This window comes from Rhea pennata, chromosome 26, assembly GCF_028389875.1.
Source record: "Rhea pennata isolate bPtePen1 chromosome 26, bPtePen1.pri, whole genome shotgun sequence".
Classification (NCBI taxonomy): domain Eukaryota; kingdom Metazoa; phylum Chordata; class Aves; order Rheiformes; family Rheidae; genus Rhea; species Rhea pennata.
In genome coordinates this window covers 846,632-861,957 of record NC_084688.1, presented here as the reverse complement: position 1 = coordinate 861,957, position 15,326 = coordinate 846,632, and the positions used below count along the sequence as shown (strand labels likewise).

Below are 15,326 nucleotides of genomic sequence, written 5' to 3'. Positions count from 1 at the left end.
CTTCTCCTTTTAAAGCAAGAATACATTCCTGTATCAGCTTAAGAGTCTGTGCCCTAACAGTTTTTAATCCTCTGCTCATGTGACTTACTGAATGACCTCTCCAAGCTCATCAAAACTCCGAGGAACAAACACACCAGCTTCCTTCAGGGCCTGATTCTTTGCAACAGCAGTTTCAGAAGCCTGGTTGGCACAAGCTCCTGCATGGCCAAACTGCACCTATAAAACAAAAAGAAGTGATAGTAGGAGGGAATGCAAGCTTTTTAACTGCAGAGAAGGAAAACACAGATTTGACTAGCAAACTGCAACAGTAATAAAACTGATTGTGTATCTGGCTCCTTGTTTGGCTAAGCAGAGAACTCTTGATTGTAGCCATGGTCAGTGCTGTAATGCGCAGAGCGTTTGCTGATCTGGAATCACTGTAGGCTCTTCCAGTGACATCCTGCCTTCCTAAATTCACCCCATTCTCCAGAGCTGCTTTACCTGAAGTCAGTATCTTTCTCATTCTCACTTCTGAATCCCCACCTACTACTAGAATCTGTTGCATTCACTGAGATCTCTGGACTCTTTATATGCATGTACAATCCTTTGGAAGTCTCTAGTGACCAACTACAGAAACATAGAAAGCTTTTACAATTTTTATTTAAAGTTCTGCATCTTAAAGGGCTACTGACAACTCTGGAAGGTTTAGGGAAGTGGAAGAAATAGGATTTTTTTTTCCTCCCGCCTCAGATGTATTTTATGCAGTCACACCCATTTATGCACATACCTCTGAGGAGAACATGGTGGCACAGGTACCAATGCACCAGCACACCACTGGCTTGGTGATACGGCCTTCTTTAATACCCCTGGAGATCTTATACTCTTCTGTGCCTCCAATCTGCAGAAACAGAGACCTGACATGGTTCAAAGCTTTGTACTTGTATAGTAACCAGCTCTGAGATGCATGCAGAAGCATTACTTGGATTTCCCCCCCCCCCTTTTTCATTGGGCAGTGGCTGCAGTCTGGGAATACAAAAAAGTCACAGCCTCCTTACTCAATACTTTTCTTTTTGTTTTGTTTTTAAATAAGGGAGACTATGCCTGCTTGTTTTGGATAGGTTCCACTTCTTTTAATCAAAAGAAGCATGAAATAAAAATTCAGATATTCAAGAACAGTATGAATCGCTGCCACTCATCTGTAGCTGTTATTTGACATTCTTACAGCTAGATCAGGTGCTCCCCAGTGACTTAATGGGGGCAGGGGAACCACAAAAACTCCAGTACAACACATTTGAGGATTTCTCAGATGTGTGTGATCTGGTTTCACTCACCTCTCCAAGCACTACAATCATTTTTACTCCTGGAGTATCTTCATAGCGTAAGACATGATCCATAAAAGTAGAACCAGGGTATCTGAGTAGAATACAGGGAAAATGGCAGGAGTTAACTCTTCTACCTTAAGAAACATTTTGGAAACAAATTTAACAGCCAGCTTGCCTTTTTGCCTACAAATCACAAACAATTCAGGAAGTGTCTTCTGTTAACTGACTTAAGAAGCGGTGTCTTTCTAGATACAGAATCCTACCTGTCTCCTCCGATGGCCACCCCTTCATAGACCCCATCTGTGGTTCGAGAAATGATGTTGTTGAGCTCATTGGACATTCCTCCAGAGCGTGAGACATAAGCCACACTGCCAGGACGGTAGAGTTTTGATGCTAAGATATTATCCAGCATGCCTCCTGTGTTGCCTATTTTAAAGCAACCTGGTTTGATCCCACCAACCTACAAGAAGTTTAGAGAAAGATACAAAGCCCTTTAAAACATATGTGGGGCCTCTGTACATTTCTGTAAAGCAGTCTGTCCTAATATTTCTCTAAATACTGACTAGAAAAATAACAATGAACTTCAAACTGGAAGAAAGTGTGCACTTTAGCTGTATAAAGACAAAATGGATTGTAGGATATACTTTATCCTTCAGAGAAAGCAGATCTGAAGATTAAAACAGATGGGCAAGAAGAGATAAAGAGGTTATCAGTTCTTACAGTTGCAGGCCCAATGATCGTGACTCCTTTTTTATCAGCTGTCTTGATCAGCTTGCGCGTCAGTGCCTCTGGAATGCCCTCAGCAATAATGGCAATGGTGCGGATCTGCATCAAGATAGAGAAAGTCTTCAGTACCTGAGCATTGCCATCATAACAAACTCTGCAGAACAAAAAGTCACACACTTGCTCACACAGCATGATCATGCCTCTTGTCAAGCTGCAGGGAGGTTATGCTGTGCAATACCATGAAAGGCCCAGTGCATGGATCCACATGCTACTATGGTCTTCACAGCAGTCTGTGTTGTTCAAGGATATTTTTTACCCTTGTACTTTCTAAAGGACAGCATAGTATTTTAACCAGTGCAAAGAAATCCTTAACAGGTACAGAGAAGCTGAGTTCTCTTTACTCAAGTCTTAAAAGCTTATCCAAATAATATTGTGAGTTCAGCATTAGAGTTTGCTATACAACTCCAGTATCTTCCATTGAATCTGTGAGGAGTTAAGATTATGATATGTATCTGCATATCAAAATGCCAATACAATTCGCTAATGCCATCATGGTTAAAAAAGAAAAAAAACAAAACCAAAACCCACCACAATGGTCTCCTTGACAATGGTCTCCTTGACAATTCAAACAAGAACTTCCTTCTTTTCACAGAATCAGTAAGGTTGGAAGAGACCTCTGGAGATCATCTAGTCCAACCCCCCCTGCTCAGCAGGGTCACCTAGAGCATGTTAGACAGGGTTACATCCAGGCAGGCCTTGAATATCTCCAGAGAAGGAGACTCCACAACCTCTCTGGGCAACTGGTTCCAGTGCTCTGTCACTCTCACAGTGAAGAAATTCCCCCTCATGTTCAAGCGGAACTTTCCTGAGTTTCTTTTTGATTCCTTACTCACCTGTGGATAGTTCATGGTTTCAATAGTGCTGTCGTAAGCAGACCGCAGAGATGCAAAGTTGATTAGAACATCCACTTCAGGGTGCTTCCTCATAGCATCAGACATGTTCTTGTAGACTGGGATCAGGATTTCTTTGTGGCCCCAATAGAATTTCTGCTTGTGATCACCACTATAAAAGAAAAGATGAAAAAGCCATGATTAAGGCTTCTGTAAAGGCAAGGGGATACAATACATGCAGATAGAGGAGTTTACAAACCCAGTTCTCAGACACCAAGACTGACTGCAAGACACTATCAAGTGAGCATACATGGAAAGAGACCATACTAACAGCAGAAGTTCTTCAGAGTATAGAACAGAGCAGCATATGGAAGGAGACGGGCTAATGGGGACAGAGGCATCCAGCAAGATGAATAAGCTCCCACTGTGAAGTTACCAGAGCCTTAATTCTACTCCAAGCTGGAAGACAGAATGAGGCACAGAAAGAATAATGAATGAGATGCATGCAAAGCTGCATTACTGGACTGGAACAAATACTGGGCTGGAAGAACAGGAAACCAGTATCTGTGGCAAATAGCCAGAACAGTAATGTGAGGGCCAACTCTCCAATTCTGCTACAATGTGATTCCACCGCCTGACACACTGAAGGGGATGCACCTGGAGAAGTTTAGCTGTAAGCAGTCTTTCATATACAATAGACTCTGCCTGGAGTTTCATTGCATCAGTACTGTTGGGCCTAGAGATATTGCCAGTGTTCTCATTTCCAGTCTGGATTCCTCCAGAAGGTCAAACGGATATAATATTGTTCATTTCTAGCCTAAACTTTTTATCCCTATGGCCTTTTCCTCATTAAAATGCTGCCACACTGCAGGGGGTTGCTACTCATCAGTAGATGTAGCTGTACCTGCATTCTGTTTTAGTACCTGGGAGTATGCACTTGCTGGGAAGCGATTATAAAGTTGCAATTATCATCAGAGCTGCAGACTAATAGCACAAGGTGCTTAATGGACAACCGAGGGGAATAATTCTCTGCATGACAGAAGTTGATTAATCATCAGTTGTCTTGGATGTCCATAAATATCATAGGAGTTAAACAAGCCTCCTAGCCCTGTATGGGCTCCTGCCTGACTGTTTTAGCAGCAGGCCAGGCAGATACTCCTTCCCTTCTCTCTGCCTGTCCTGTTCAATAGGAAGACCCCCCCCACACTCTCCCAAAGTAGCACAGTACAGTAACAGAAGACCTTACATGGGGTACTTTCACAAGAGCAGTGTCCTGGAGATTGACTGATAGCAATTTGAAATACTTATACTATACTGAGACTAATAGTCTCTCCCCCCCCCCTCCAATATTATCTAGCTATGGAGACTAAGGTTTAAAAAAAAGACAAATAGCATAAGAGAACTCTGCATCAGACTGAAGAATATGTACACTTCCTGCCCTCTGTAAGAAACTGCTGCCACTATGGGACCATACAAACATGAGGGAAAAAAAATGAAATTTTAATTCTGTTTGGCTGTATGTCAGACACAACTACCCTCAATCTGATCAGTAGAGCTGCTCTGATTCTGGCTAATACTTGGAGGGGAAAACTCAAGCTGCTTCAGGTGTAAATCAATATGCCTCAGGCAAGTATGCAGCATATACTAGGTAGGTGGAAGAGACCTAATGTGGCCTTACTGCTACTGTTAAGCCAACAGGCTTTTGTAAGAAAGCCCAACTTGCAATGCCTTCCTCACCTGTTGTATGAAGAAACAGGATTTAGACCCTCTTGGAAAAAGGGCAGAATGGAACTTGAAATAGTTCCATTTTAGCCATGTAATTTAACAGAGCATCTTGTCATCAATGGCTGAAGGAAACAAAAGCAGGAGTCTGCAAAGCCAGTCTGATGGTGGAAGGGAGCAAGGACAAGGTGTAAAAGCAGAGACACAGACTAGGGCAAAGCTATGCTAAAGAATAACAGAAACTGGAAGAGAGAAAACCAACAGAAGGATCTGGGAGAGAAGGCAGCCGGAACAATGGTGTAGTCAAAGAATACTTACGTGAATGGATAAACCATAGCAGCTACTGAAGGTTCATCCCGGGAGCAAATATAATCAAAATCGAGCATTCCTTGCACGGCTCGTGTCTGCATCCCCCAAATAATAGCTTTGGTGTGACGGCTGAACAGGGTTGTAGCTTTACCTGCCCAGAAAGGGAAAAAAAAACCACACACCCAAAATATACATCTATGCAAGACAAAAGCTGCAGTGTTGCACATTTGCCAAGTATCTGCTGAAAGTCTCCCAAATAAGCATATTCCCTTCCCTCCAAACTAAACCCAACAGCTCAGCTGCAGGGTTTAGTAGCCACACTACCCCAAATTAAGGAAGAAACTGCACATGAAGCAGCATCTCCCTTCCCAGGATTCTGAACACAATAGCCAGGTTTTGGGTTTCACAAAATGGAGAAGTGCCCATGGTGCAGAAGAAAAAAAGAGATGAGATGCAAAAAGCCTCTTCTCTTCCAATAGGTCAGTCATATTCCCCCTCAACTGGATTTATTTTGCAAAGGGAACTTAAAATTTTATGTGGCCTACAGTTTGAGAGGACCACATAAAACTTGCCTGCTACATGTGTCAGTGTGTCACAGGGGGATGATAGGAAATAAGAACAAAAAGCAGGAGATTGGAGGACAAAGCAAAGAAGCTCTACATTACTTATTTTTCCCCTTCCCAGTTCTTTTTGATTTTGAGAATTCAACAAATAATTGCTTGTCCCAAGAATTAATGTGACCCAAAACTTGGCTTTGAGGGACAGAGTCACAGGAAAGGCAACAGTTCAGCTAGTGAAGATGGACTATTTGATTGAAGTACATTTACATCATTTGTCACAGCAAAATATTAAGTTTCTCCGTTTGACTCCCTGCAGAGTTTGTTTTAAGACTCTTAAGAAGCCTGAGCTGACTTCTTAATCTGAGCTGATCCAAATGCTGATCACAACTCAGTCTACAGCTATTTCTTTCTGGCTTTCAATCACAGGTAGACAACATTAAGGATTTAACAGGACACTGTTCTCCTGCCTTTAATAATAAATCCATCACCGTTTTCTCCAGTGCAGCATGTTCACAGTTTAGATGAACTGCCACATGGCTTGTACTTAGGAAGCTTGCCTACACCAAAAAAAGCCCTTAAGTTTTTCTTGCAGATACCTGCAAGGTGGTAACATTCATATTTCCTATTCAAGAATAGGAAAATGCAGGCCCAGAAGGGTGATTATATTTGCTTAAGACAAGGAAGAATCCAAGAGTCATTTTCAGCTGTGCTGCTCTTCCTTTATTTCAATGCACAATGGGGAAAATGGCTTGAAACTTCACTTTGACCGTGACTCAGTAGTTCATTCTTATCCAGCACAGACCTCAAGAACGTACACCAAGTCGCCATAACTTCACCGAGCATAAGCTTTAACGGTTTGCTAAACTGATACGGCAACAAGAACATTTGGTTCATTCAGTGACTTTTTTATGCCTTCAAGGCTCATAAGCAGAGCATGTGTTATTTTACTTCCCTTTAAAACAAAATGCTAGTTATTAGAAACAGTTAGCAATTCCTTCATTTTTGAAAATGTCCAAGAGAACAAAGCTTTTTGCAATGTGCTGAGGCCTGTTTTCTCCCTAATGATTAGGGGGCAGGGAGGAAGTGTTTGTTTGAGACCTGTCCCTCCCTCCCCCAGAAAGGATGGATTTCTTTATGCAAAGAAATACGCAATCTGCACTTCAAAACAGCTAAAGAGTTTTTACGGTGCTGACTACATATGCTGGGCAGGAGGGAAGGGAAGGACTAGACAACACTGCAAACTTCTGGAGAGAGAAAACAGCAACAAAAACAAAACTAAAAAAAGTCAGCTGCCAGCAAGGCCAGACACATTCAGCTAGTCACACGTGTCCTACCTGGACCAGGTCTTGAAGCTGGGATTGAATCTGTTAAAGAAAGAATCACTCATGCAACAATATGACACAGTTGACTGCTGTCACCCCAGCAGCCTACCAGGGCACCTGTTGACTGGGTGCTATTATTTCCCTCCTCCCACAGCATACAGGGCCTTTAGTGTTTGCTTTTGTTTAAAGCAACACATCTAAAAAGCAGAAGACTCCAAAGCAGAAGACTCCAAATCAAATACTTTTTTCTTCCCCAGGTACACAGGAAAGGTTACAACAGTAAGCTTTTAAATGGCTAGATTCTATGTCAGGATACAGACACTATGTCAATGGTGCCAAGCAGTACTGAAACCTTCTCTCAACTATGGAGTTTCTTTTTAAAACGATACAAAAAGAATGCAGCTGGTGAATTCTGTACAAGTCAATTTTGCTGGTAAAGAAATCGGAGCATTCTCCCTTGTACTTTCTTTCCAAATGTCTGGACATCAAGCTTTGCATATTGCCATCCAAAAAGTGTTCTGCTTCTCTCAAAGACATTTCAGGCCCGGGTGACAGTTCCCTGCACTGTGAAGCTCCACAGCTCACATTTACCGATCTATTTTTAAAACACCGTTTGTGCAAAATTCTGTGCACAATTGTAACAGCAATATAATCTCTGTGATCTGCTTCACCAAAAACAGATCTGAATCCTGCTGCCATCATGTCATACTGTTGCAAACAAGATCAGTATCTCCTCACATTTAAGGGAAGAGGAGCAGGACAGTATCACATTTTCTCCCTGCCCAATTTTTCTATTGTTCTCCTTCCCTATAAACATGCTCTTACCCAACAAGTACCCAATAAGGCTTCCAAAAATACAACCAAAAGGCTGCTCTTGCAAGCCACCACGCCAAAGATGTTTCCTACAAACTTAAGTACCAAAAAAAGAAAAAAGAAAAGAAAAAAAAGCAGCAGTAACCTTAGATCCTATGTATTTTGAGTAGTTCTGAACTGACATGCTTTTTAGTATTTTTTGTAGAAGGCTCTTCTACAGGAAGATGCAGGAAGGACTTAGTAAATACCAACACAGTTCCAACAACATCCCATAGAAACACCTCTCAAGTATTTAAATAGAAAGCAGGGCTCAGTTCAGCAACCACAGCCCAGAGACTAGCCCATTTTCCACTGGCCTCACACAACAAGAGACAGGAAAGCAGGAATTCTCAAATTATGCTGTTCCCTTGATAGGGACATCCCAGACCAAGGCAACTCTGACTCACCTTGTTTAAACTAATAGCACACCAGGTGGCAACATTCTAAAAGCACTAACTAAATTCAAAAAACAAAAGACAGTTACCACAAAATTCTTTCACTTTCTAACCAGAAAAAGGCATTATTAAAACTCTTTTCCATTTGAGCAGAATGCACTAGGTCTTTTGACAACTTGCAGCAGAAGAGAACTACCAGTGACTGTTCACAGTGCTGGACTTACCAAGAGGTGCTGTTGGCTTTGCCTTCTTGGCAGGAGCAATATCATCTGCTTTGGACTCAGAAAAAGAAGCTGTTCTGCTTGGTGCTGGAGTCTGAAAGATTTAAAAGCCAAGTCAGTAAGGGGCAGTGTGGCAGAAGTAGAGATTGGGAAGCCTTTTCTGGAGTGCACATTGGGACATGGCCACTTTAGCTACACTATTCTCCAGAAAGCGCCAAAGAAAATTAACTTTAGGATAGAAACATTTCAGTCATGAGAGAACTCCCAAACGATGATGTACCCAGTAGGTTTAAGAGTTGCATTCTCATTTCTTGGTTTTGATGTGTTACATTTTCTGCACAAATGAGGTGGACAAATGAGGAGTGCCCTCTGGTAAACCATGCAGGGAGAGTCACTTTAGTTGGTGATGTGGTCACTCTAGTGATTTGGACAGTACAAATATGACAGTGGCCAAGATGTGTCCTGTCACACCTAAAGGCACTTCTCCTATAGAAAAGTGCACTTCGCTATCAAATCTGAAATAAAATTACAGTCACTGCTCTGTTGAATCTTATTATCTCACTGATGTAAAGTATCATTGTTGTCTTTCACAGTAATATTCATGTGTTTACAGTCTTGATGAAAACCTGCCTTCCAGCATCTACCATTTCAGAAACTGAATGCGAATCAACAGATTGCCATTTGGGAAAGAGAAAGACAAGGGCCTGTGCACAGTAATCTCAGATATGAATTTGTTGCACAAGTGCTAAACATGTGGTGGCTGTTAACAGGCTATTTCCAGATGAGAATTTCCTTCATACAGTAGTGGCTTCCAAACACTGTTCTGGCTGCTATTGATTGTAAGGTCTTGCAGTAATTTCTAGAACTGCTTGGACATGAGGAGAAGAAAAAAGAACAAAAGAGTTGGCAGCAAGCTTTAGAAGTTATCACTTGAAGTCCGACCTGTTCATAAAGGGGAAGCCCCCTTTAGAAGGTTCATATGCGTTCTCTTTCACAAAGCGGGGTCAGGAAAACTCACCGAAGGGCTGCCGCTGGCATTGAGGAGGAAGTTGGCAGTGTGAGCTGCAGCAGGTGGCTGATTAGGGATAGGCCGATGGCCAAGCGCCATGCCCACGATAGCAGTCATATGAGTCTCTGTGCCAAAGACGTGGATGGGGATCCCAGTGGTCTTCCCTGGATATGCATACAAAAATAGTCAGGTTTGGGAAAAAAGGAACAAGATGAGCTTCCACTGAGGCCAACTATTAAACCTTGAAAAGGAACATCAGAAAGCAGGTAGGAGAAACAAGATGAGAACAAAACTTAAGGAACTAGATGGTTCTTACCCACTTCTCCCATGACACGCAGTCCTTCCTGATAGTTTGGGCCTCCTCTTCGCACAAAGATCCTCACTTCATGCTCTTTCAGAGGGCCTTGATAGTCTTTAATTGCTCTCACAATGCCCTAAGAAGGGAATATATAGGGAAGGCAAGTTGAGAGGCCCAACATTTACCCTCTTCTCCCCATTGCCTCAAGAACTCCTAGAAGAGAAGCACTGTCAGCATCAGCTCAGCATTTTGTTTGTTGGACACCAAGAATCCTTGTAACTGGCCATAAGGGACAGCTATATAGCAGCTTGACTTCAAGCCACAAACTAGTAAAAAGTCATTTTTCCAACTCAGAAAAAAAAAAATCTGTTTTCATAGAAGACAAACTTGAAAATTTACACTGGAAATATGTGCTCAGCATCTGCATTTCCTTAAAGGGAGGAAGGCCCTAGGAGAGCTGTCAGCAGAACCAGTGCAAGATTCCACATGGGCAGAGGAGGGGCCCTAACTTCTTCCAACACTGCATTAGAGGAAAGGGCCATCTCTGCTATCACTCTAACACGTTTCCACAAGTCAGCATTTCCTACTGAAGGAGCCATTAGCCTGAATACTGCTGCAAGGGGTGTTTCTCTTGTCCTTCTCCTTTACAGCACAGCAAGCAAAAGCAGGTTTTGAATCAGTCTCTAATACACTCTGATGTACAGTATCAACACAGCAGCACAGATGACCCAAGCATAAAATGAAGCATCAAACCTAGCACTTGAAGACAAACCTGTACTACTGTGGGAAATCCAGAGGCCTTTAGAAACAGTACTATTTATGCAATGCAGTAAATATGTTCTACCATCTCTGTCCCTAGCACACAGTCCAATCTGTGCTCAAAAGACAGTCTGAGAAGACAAAAATATACCTAGCACTTGGCATCTCTAAAGGGGAAGGCAAGTATACTGAACTGTGGAAAAGCATGCTGTGGGCACTTGCCGATATTGAATAATCACTTACTTTGAAAGTTGCTGCCACATTGGTGAAGTTAGCAATGCTACCTCCAATGATTAGAATTTTACCTGAGGAAGGAAACACTATATAAAATAACCTGTTTAAAGAACAGAGTAATTTTTAAATCGTGAAGTAGTTTAGAACATACAGAAAGTGAAACAGTGCTGCTATTCAGACTAACCAGCAGTTCTGCAAAGAGTGCATTTAGCAAAGCCTAGATAAAAATTTTGTGCCAAGTAAAAAGTTTTCTGATAAGAATCTCTTGAAATACAAGTCCTGTCCCTGAATCAAGAGCTGATAGAAACCCATTGCAATTGCACCTAGAAGGAAGCAACACATTAAAAAGCTCTTCTAGGCAGGTCTAAACATAGTAATAAGCCCAGATTCATTCAATTTTTCCCCTAAATGCACCTTCACAGCTGAATGACTTTGAGCCATACATCCTTCCTGACTAGTTGATTACAATTGTTACAGTCCAAATTCTAGTGTCTTTCTTACCTTCAGGGTGTTTCTCCCGTGTCATGAGGGAGAGAATAGTCTTAGCATAGTCATAAGTTTGTTGCTCACTTGGGGCTCCTGAGTATTCACCATAGTTAGCCAGTTCATTCACACCCCCCAAATCACAAATAGTGTCACTGTAAGAAAAGGAGGGTCATTTAAGAGATTACTTACAATTTTCAAGTAACTATAAAGGCCTTAATAAAGCATTCCAAATTCCTAGGAAAGAGGTAGTATAACTGAGATGTCATGCCATTTTCTGAATTAATGACTGCTCTCCTCTGGGTACCAGTTGTGATTAATCCTGTTATACTTCCTAGATGCGATGGGAACTCAGTGGCTGCTACAGCAACTGTACTATCATAAACAGCTTCCACCATGCTTCTTTTTAAGGGGAAAAAAAAGAGCCACTATATTTTAACCACCCAGAAGTAAATCATCATCACTGAGGGACACTATATTCCATGTCTTGGAAGGGAATCTGCATGGCATCCTCATTATGAATAAGTCCCAAGCAGTCATGACATGGAAAAGACTGCTTTAGGTGAGTCTTCATTTCAGAGGCCTCATCAGTTATTTTCCTCCAGCACTATAAATCCTTCACCTCCTTTGGAAACGTTGTTTCTAGTACCTGTACACCACAGAGGCACCACCACCAGCCACCATGGTCCAGATCCTGCCTTTGGGATTAAGAATAGTAAGTTTCAGGCTGGCTCCACTCTTTGCATCCAGATCAGCAATGTAGGCTTCCTGCCAACAGAGCAGAACATAGTATTTAAAATTTCTTATGTTTTTCTTTGGCTTAAAATCACATCCTCTTTTTGGAACCAAAAGGAAGATGATGCTGGGCCCAAGTTTCAGAGGTGTAGAGCTCCCACATCTCCCCTTGATTGCAACTAGAATTGCAAATGCAGTTTTTATAAGGGAAGGAGACCCAGCTCCATTTCTCAAGGTCCAAGACTGATTGTGTTACATGTTCTCCAAGACAGAACACTGAAATCAGACCGGATAGAGAGAGCTTGCAGCACTCCCTCTGGAACAAACTCAAAGGGGGTGGGAGGAAAAAAAAAATAAAACCAAACAAAAACCCTGAGCATACACACAAATTTTGATTCCTCTTTGGGAAGGTCATACCCTCCAAAGAATACTTGTTGTCTTTACAAGGCATGTTTCCCCCTGTTCTGCTGGCTTGTCCCTTGTTTGCACCAGTTGAAGTCACAAGCAATTGCTATAAATGAATTTGAAATTACTTGATTTGTAGGTTTAAGATCCAGAAGCCAAGTTTTCCTGCTTGCACATGAGAGATTTTGGAAACGCAGCTGGCTACTGGTTATGTGTCACTAAGCTGCACTGCACTGCCCCTTCTGTTTTATCAGGCTCTGAAGTAATAGAAAAATGTTTTTTTCCACCACTGCTCAACAGCTCTTAGAAACTCCCAGCTTTCATGGCTTCACATAGTAGAGTCATAAGAAAAAAAAGTTGTCTCCCTCCCCCAAATCAAATGTCTCCATATTGAAAAGTCTTCTTCTGACCTTGTCTGCAGCCTGAGACCAGAGAAAATTTAACGTCAACACACCCAAGGCTACACACTCTGGCTGTGCTGTAGCCAAGAATGTAATCATCAAGAGAGCTGTCATTTGGCTCAACATGGTGTTCCTGTCCCACAGCATGCTTGCACTTTATTGGGAGTTCATTAAAATTCTCAATGAAGACACTGACATAACAACCTTCACAATGACTTGTGGAGGGATGATTCAGAGAGACTAAAATTGAACTAATCCATTAAAGAGCAAATTGAGTTAAGTGTTGGCATCCAGCAAGCTACAGGAGAGAAACAGCTAAATGGATTTGCTGGCCATGTTACAGAAACCTTCCCCAATTTAAGCATAATTATAATTATTAAAATGGAAAAAAAAATCAGAAGGACAAATACCCTTCTAGAGACAATGAAGCAGTCTCTTGAAGTAAATACCAGCACAATTAAGGAACAGCTTTGCTTCCAACAGACAGAAGCTGCTGGGAGCATATGCATGAAGCAGCATCTATGTGACTAGCAGTACAAGCCCAGGTAATTCTGAGAGGGAATGGGCATTTCTGAACTTTAAAACAAAGCTTGCCTTCTTGCCTCTTCTTGTTCTTTATTTTCCAGGAAAATAGATTAACATCTTAACTTTTTTCTTCAAAGTTTGATTGCTGAGAGTATGTTACTTGGGTGTATCCTCAGATACAGCTTTTGCATACAATTGGTACCCTGTTCTCAGGAATTAAAATACTGAGGAAGTGTCAGCCCCACAAGCCTGCCAACCACCATTGCTCTCTCCCCCCTCCCTCTATCTCCCGCTCCAAATAATAATGTTGATGGAGAAGTAATGCAAACAAGAACCATACAAAGACAACTCCACAAGTGCAGAGCTTCTGGCATATAATTCAATGAAATTAAATATAAGTCCCTATTTAAAACGAAAAGAGTCAGAGTTCTTAACAAAAGAAGACAGCTGAAAGAAGGTCCAAATAAAGATGGTAAGTAATCACAGTTCAAAATACTATTATGAGATAACAACAGCAAGGTATTTCAAACAGCTTCAAAACCCTGTAAGAGAGAATTACCTCTGTGTCATGCATGTACAGCAGTGAGGAATTGATCTTTGTAGTCAGAGGGATTTGGGCCGGACTGGGTTGTTTACTTACCTCTGGGTAAGCTTCCCTGCCAAAGGGAGGGGGGAATTCCACATCCCCCCATTTCACTTTACAGATGTAGTCAGCAGTCGCATCAATCTTCGCAGCCAAATCAAGGATGTAGACGCCATCTTTAGTCACAACTACATTTGAGAAATACCAGACTTAGTTGCATTTTGTACAAAGACATACATTATGGATTTGCTCATAGAATTTGATACCATACAGAGATCATTACAAAAGCTAGATCACATTTGTTCCCCCACCTCCACCTTCGTTATTTAATTATGTTGGCCAATCCCAGAGGAGTCCCGTAAGAATCAACTATTAACCATGGTCATGGACCAAGCTGAAGCTCAGATGCTGTTTTGTTCTGATCCAGCAGAGCAATTTTAATGTTCTTCAGTTCTGAATCAACATCACAAATACTTGTTTATGCAAGGAAATTAAGACAGAGAACAGCACTTCCTCCTGTCCCCATTTTGGATTCATGTAACTAAAAACTTCAAGAGACAGAGCTACTTCTGTACTTTTTGCAGGCACTGCCTAATACTGTTGTGAACTACATATGCCACAGAAGAATAAAAATATGTATTTCAGTATTTTAAGACAGATGAACAGGAAGTCTTGCACTAGGGTTGCAAAAAACATGAATTACCTAATGGATTAATCTCAAGGTATGTGAAATACAGATCTTCATAAAGGTTGAACAGTCCAGAAATGAAGCTAGCCAAGACACTGAAGGGGGAAAGAAAGAAAAAAGTCAAGTAATAATAAAGATTCATTAAAGCAGCCAAATATAAAATACTACCACTCTGCTTCATTTACATTAGTGGCCAATTGCAAATCTTGCCTGTATGAAATTTATTTCATTCTCATTCATCTTCTCTGGAAGAAGCCTAGGCAATGACTCAAGGAAAGGAAGAGCTTGATGACTCATCTTAATTATACTCCACCTAACACCTGAGAACAGTTGCTCACAATTACCTTATGGATGTTCAGTCTATTTAATCTCAGAGAGACAGAAATGCATCTTTGTTTCTTAATGTCAGACATGCATCTTTGTCAAATCTAAACTTCATTAGATGGGATGGGGGAGAGACTGGAACAAACCATTAGTGAGAGGATACTTCAGCCTTTTAGTGCCAAACAATGTCAGTCATGACTTATAAGATAATTAGCTATAGGTATTTAATTAAAGGAGATCCAAAAGAAGTTGAGACCTACAGATCAATTTGCAGTAAGCTTAGGAACATCAAGAGAATATTTTCTTAGAAGTAGCTGTGGTTGAAGTAAGGCACAGTACATTTCTGAACTAGCAACCAGATTCACATTATATTACCATTTCTACTAATTAAAGGAAACTCTTCTATCCTGGCATGAAGCATCAAAATTCTATACAAGTCTCTGATACAGCACAGATCAAGGCTTTACTAGATTGAGGAGAATGTTCCTGTCAAGTGAAGGCTCAAAATTCCACCAACACTTGTTTTCAATTTTCCAAGAGGCTCAGATAATGTCAGAGAACTTGAATTTAGAATGCATGACATT

General features: G+C 41.3%; 1 protein-coding gene and 1 long non-coding RNA gene across 3 annotated transcripts in view; one reads left to right on the top strand and one right to left on the bottom strand.

The window, feature by feature from the left end:
* The window catches only part of ACLY (ATP citrate lyase), a 33,019-nt gene that overhangs the window by 4,849 nt on the left and 12,844 nt on the right, over positions 1-15,326 (bottom strand). The window contains exons 6-21 of one of the 2 annotated variants that reach the window (XM_062595620.1): positions 14,434-14,513; positions 13,788-13,918; positions 11,731-11,849; positions 11,100-11,236; positions 10,608-10,669; positions 9,624-9,741; positions 9,317-9,471; positions 8,302-8,392; positions 6,843-6,872; positions 4,958-5,099; positions 2,921-3,089; positions 2,022-2,126; positions 1,565-1,761; positions 1,311-1,392; positions 767-877; positions 89-216 (exon numbers count right to left, since the gene is read on the bottom strand). In XM_062595620.1, coding sequence (XP_062451604.1) covers positions 89-216; positions 767-877; positions 1,311-1,392; positions 1,565-1,761; positions 2,022-2,126; positions 2,921-3,089; positions 4,958-5,099; positions 6,843-6,872; positions 8,302-8,392; positions 9,317-9,471; positions 9,624-9,741; positions 10,608-10,669; positions 11,100-11,236; positions 11,731-11,849; positions 13,788-13,918; positions 14,434-14,513 — 1,857 coding nt within the window. The remainder of the gene's footprint in view (positions 1-88; positions 217-766; positions 878-1,310; positions 1,393-1,564; positions 1,762-2,021; positions 2,127-2,920; positions 3,090-4,957; positions 5,100-6,842; positions 6,873-8,301; positions 8,393-9,316; positions 9,472-9,623; positions 9,742-10,607; positions 10,670-11,099; positions 11,237-11,730; positions 11,850-13,787; positions 13,919-14,433; positions 14,514-15,326) is intronic. The other variant, XM_062595621.1, reaches the window with a different exon arrangement.
* The window catches only part of LOC134151226 (uncharacterized), a 28,344-nt gene that overhangs the window by 5,283 nt on the left and 7,735 nt on the right, over positions 1-15,326 (top strand). The gene's annotated exons all lie outside the window — the stretch shown is intronic.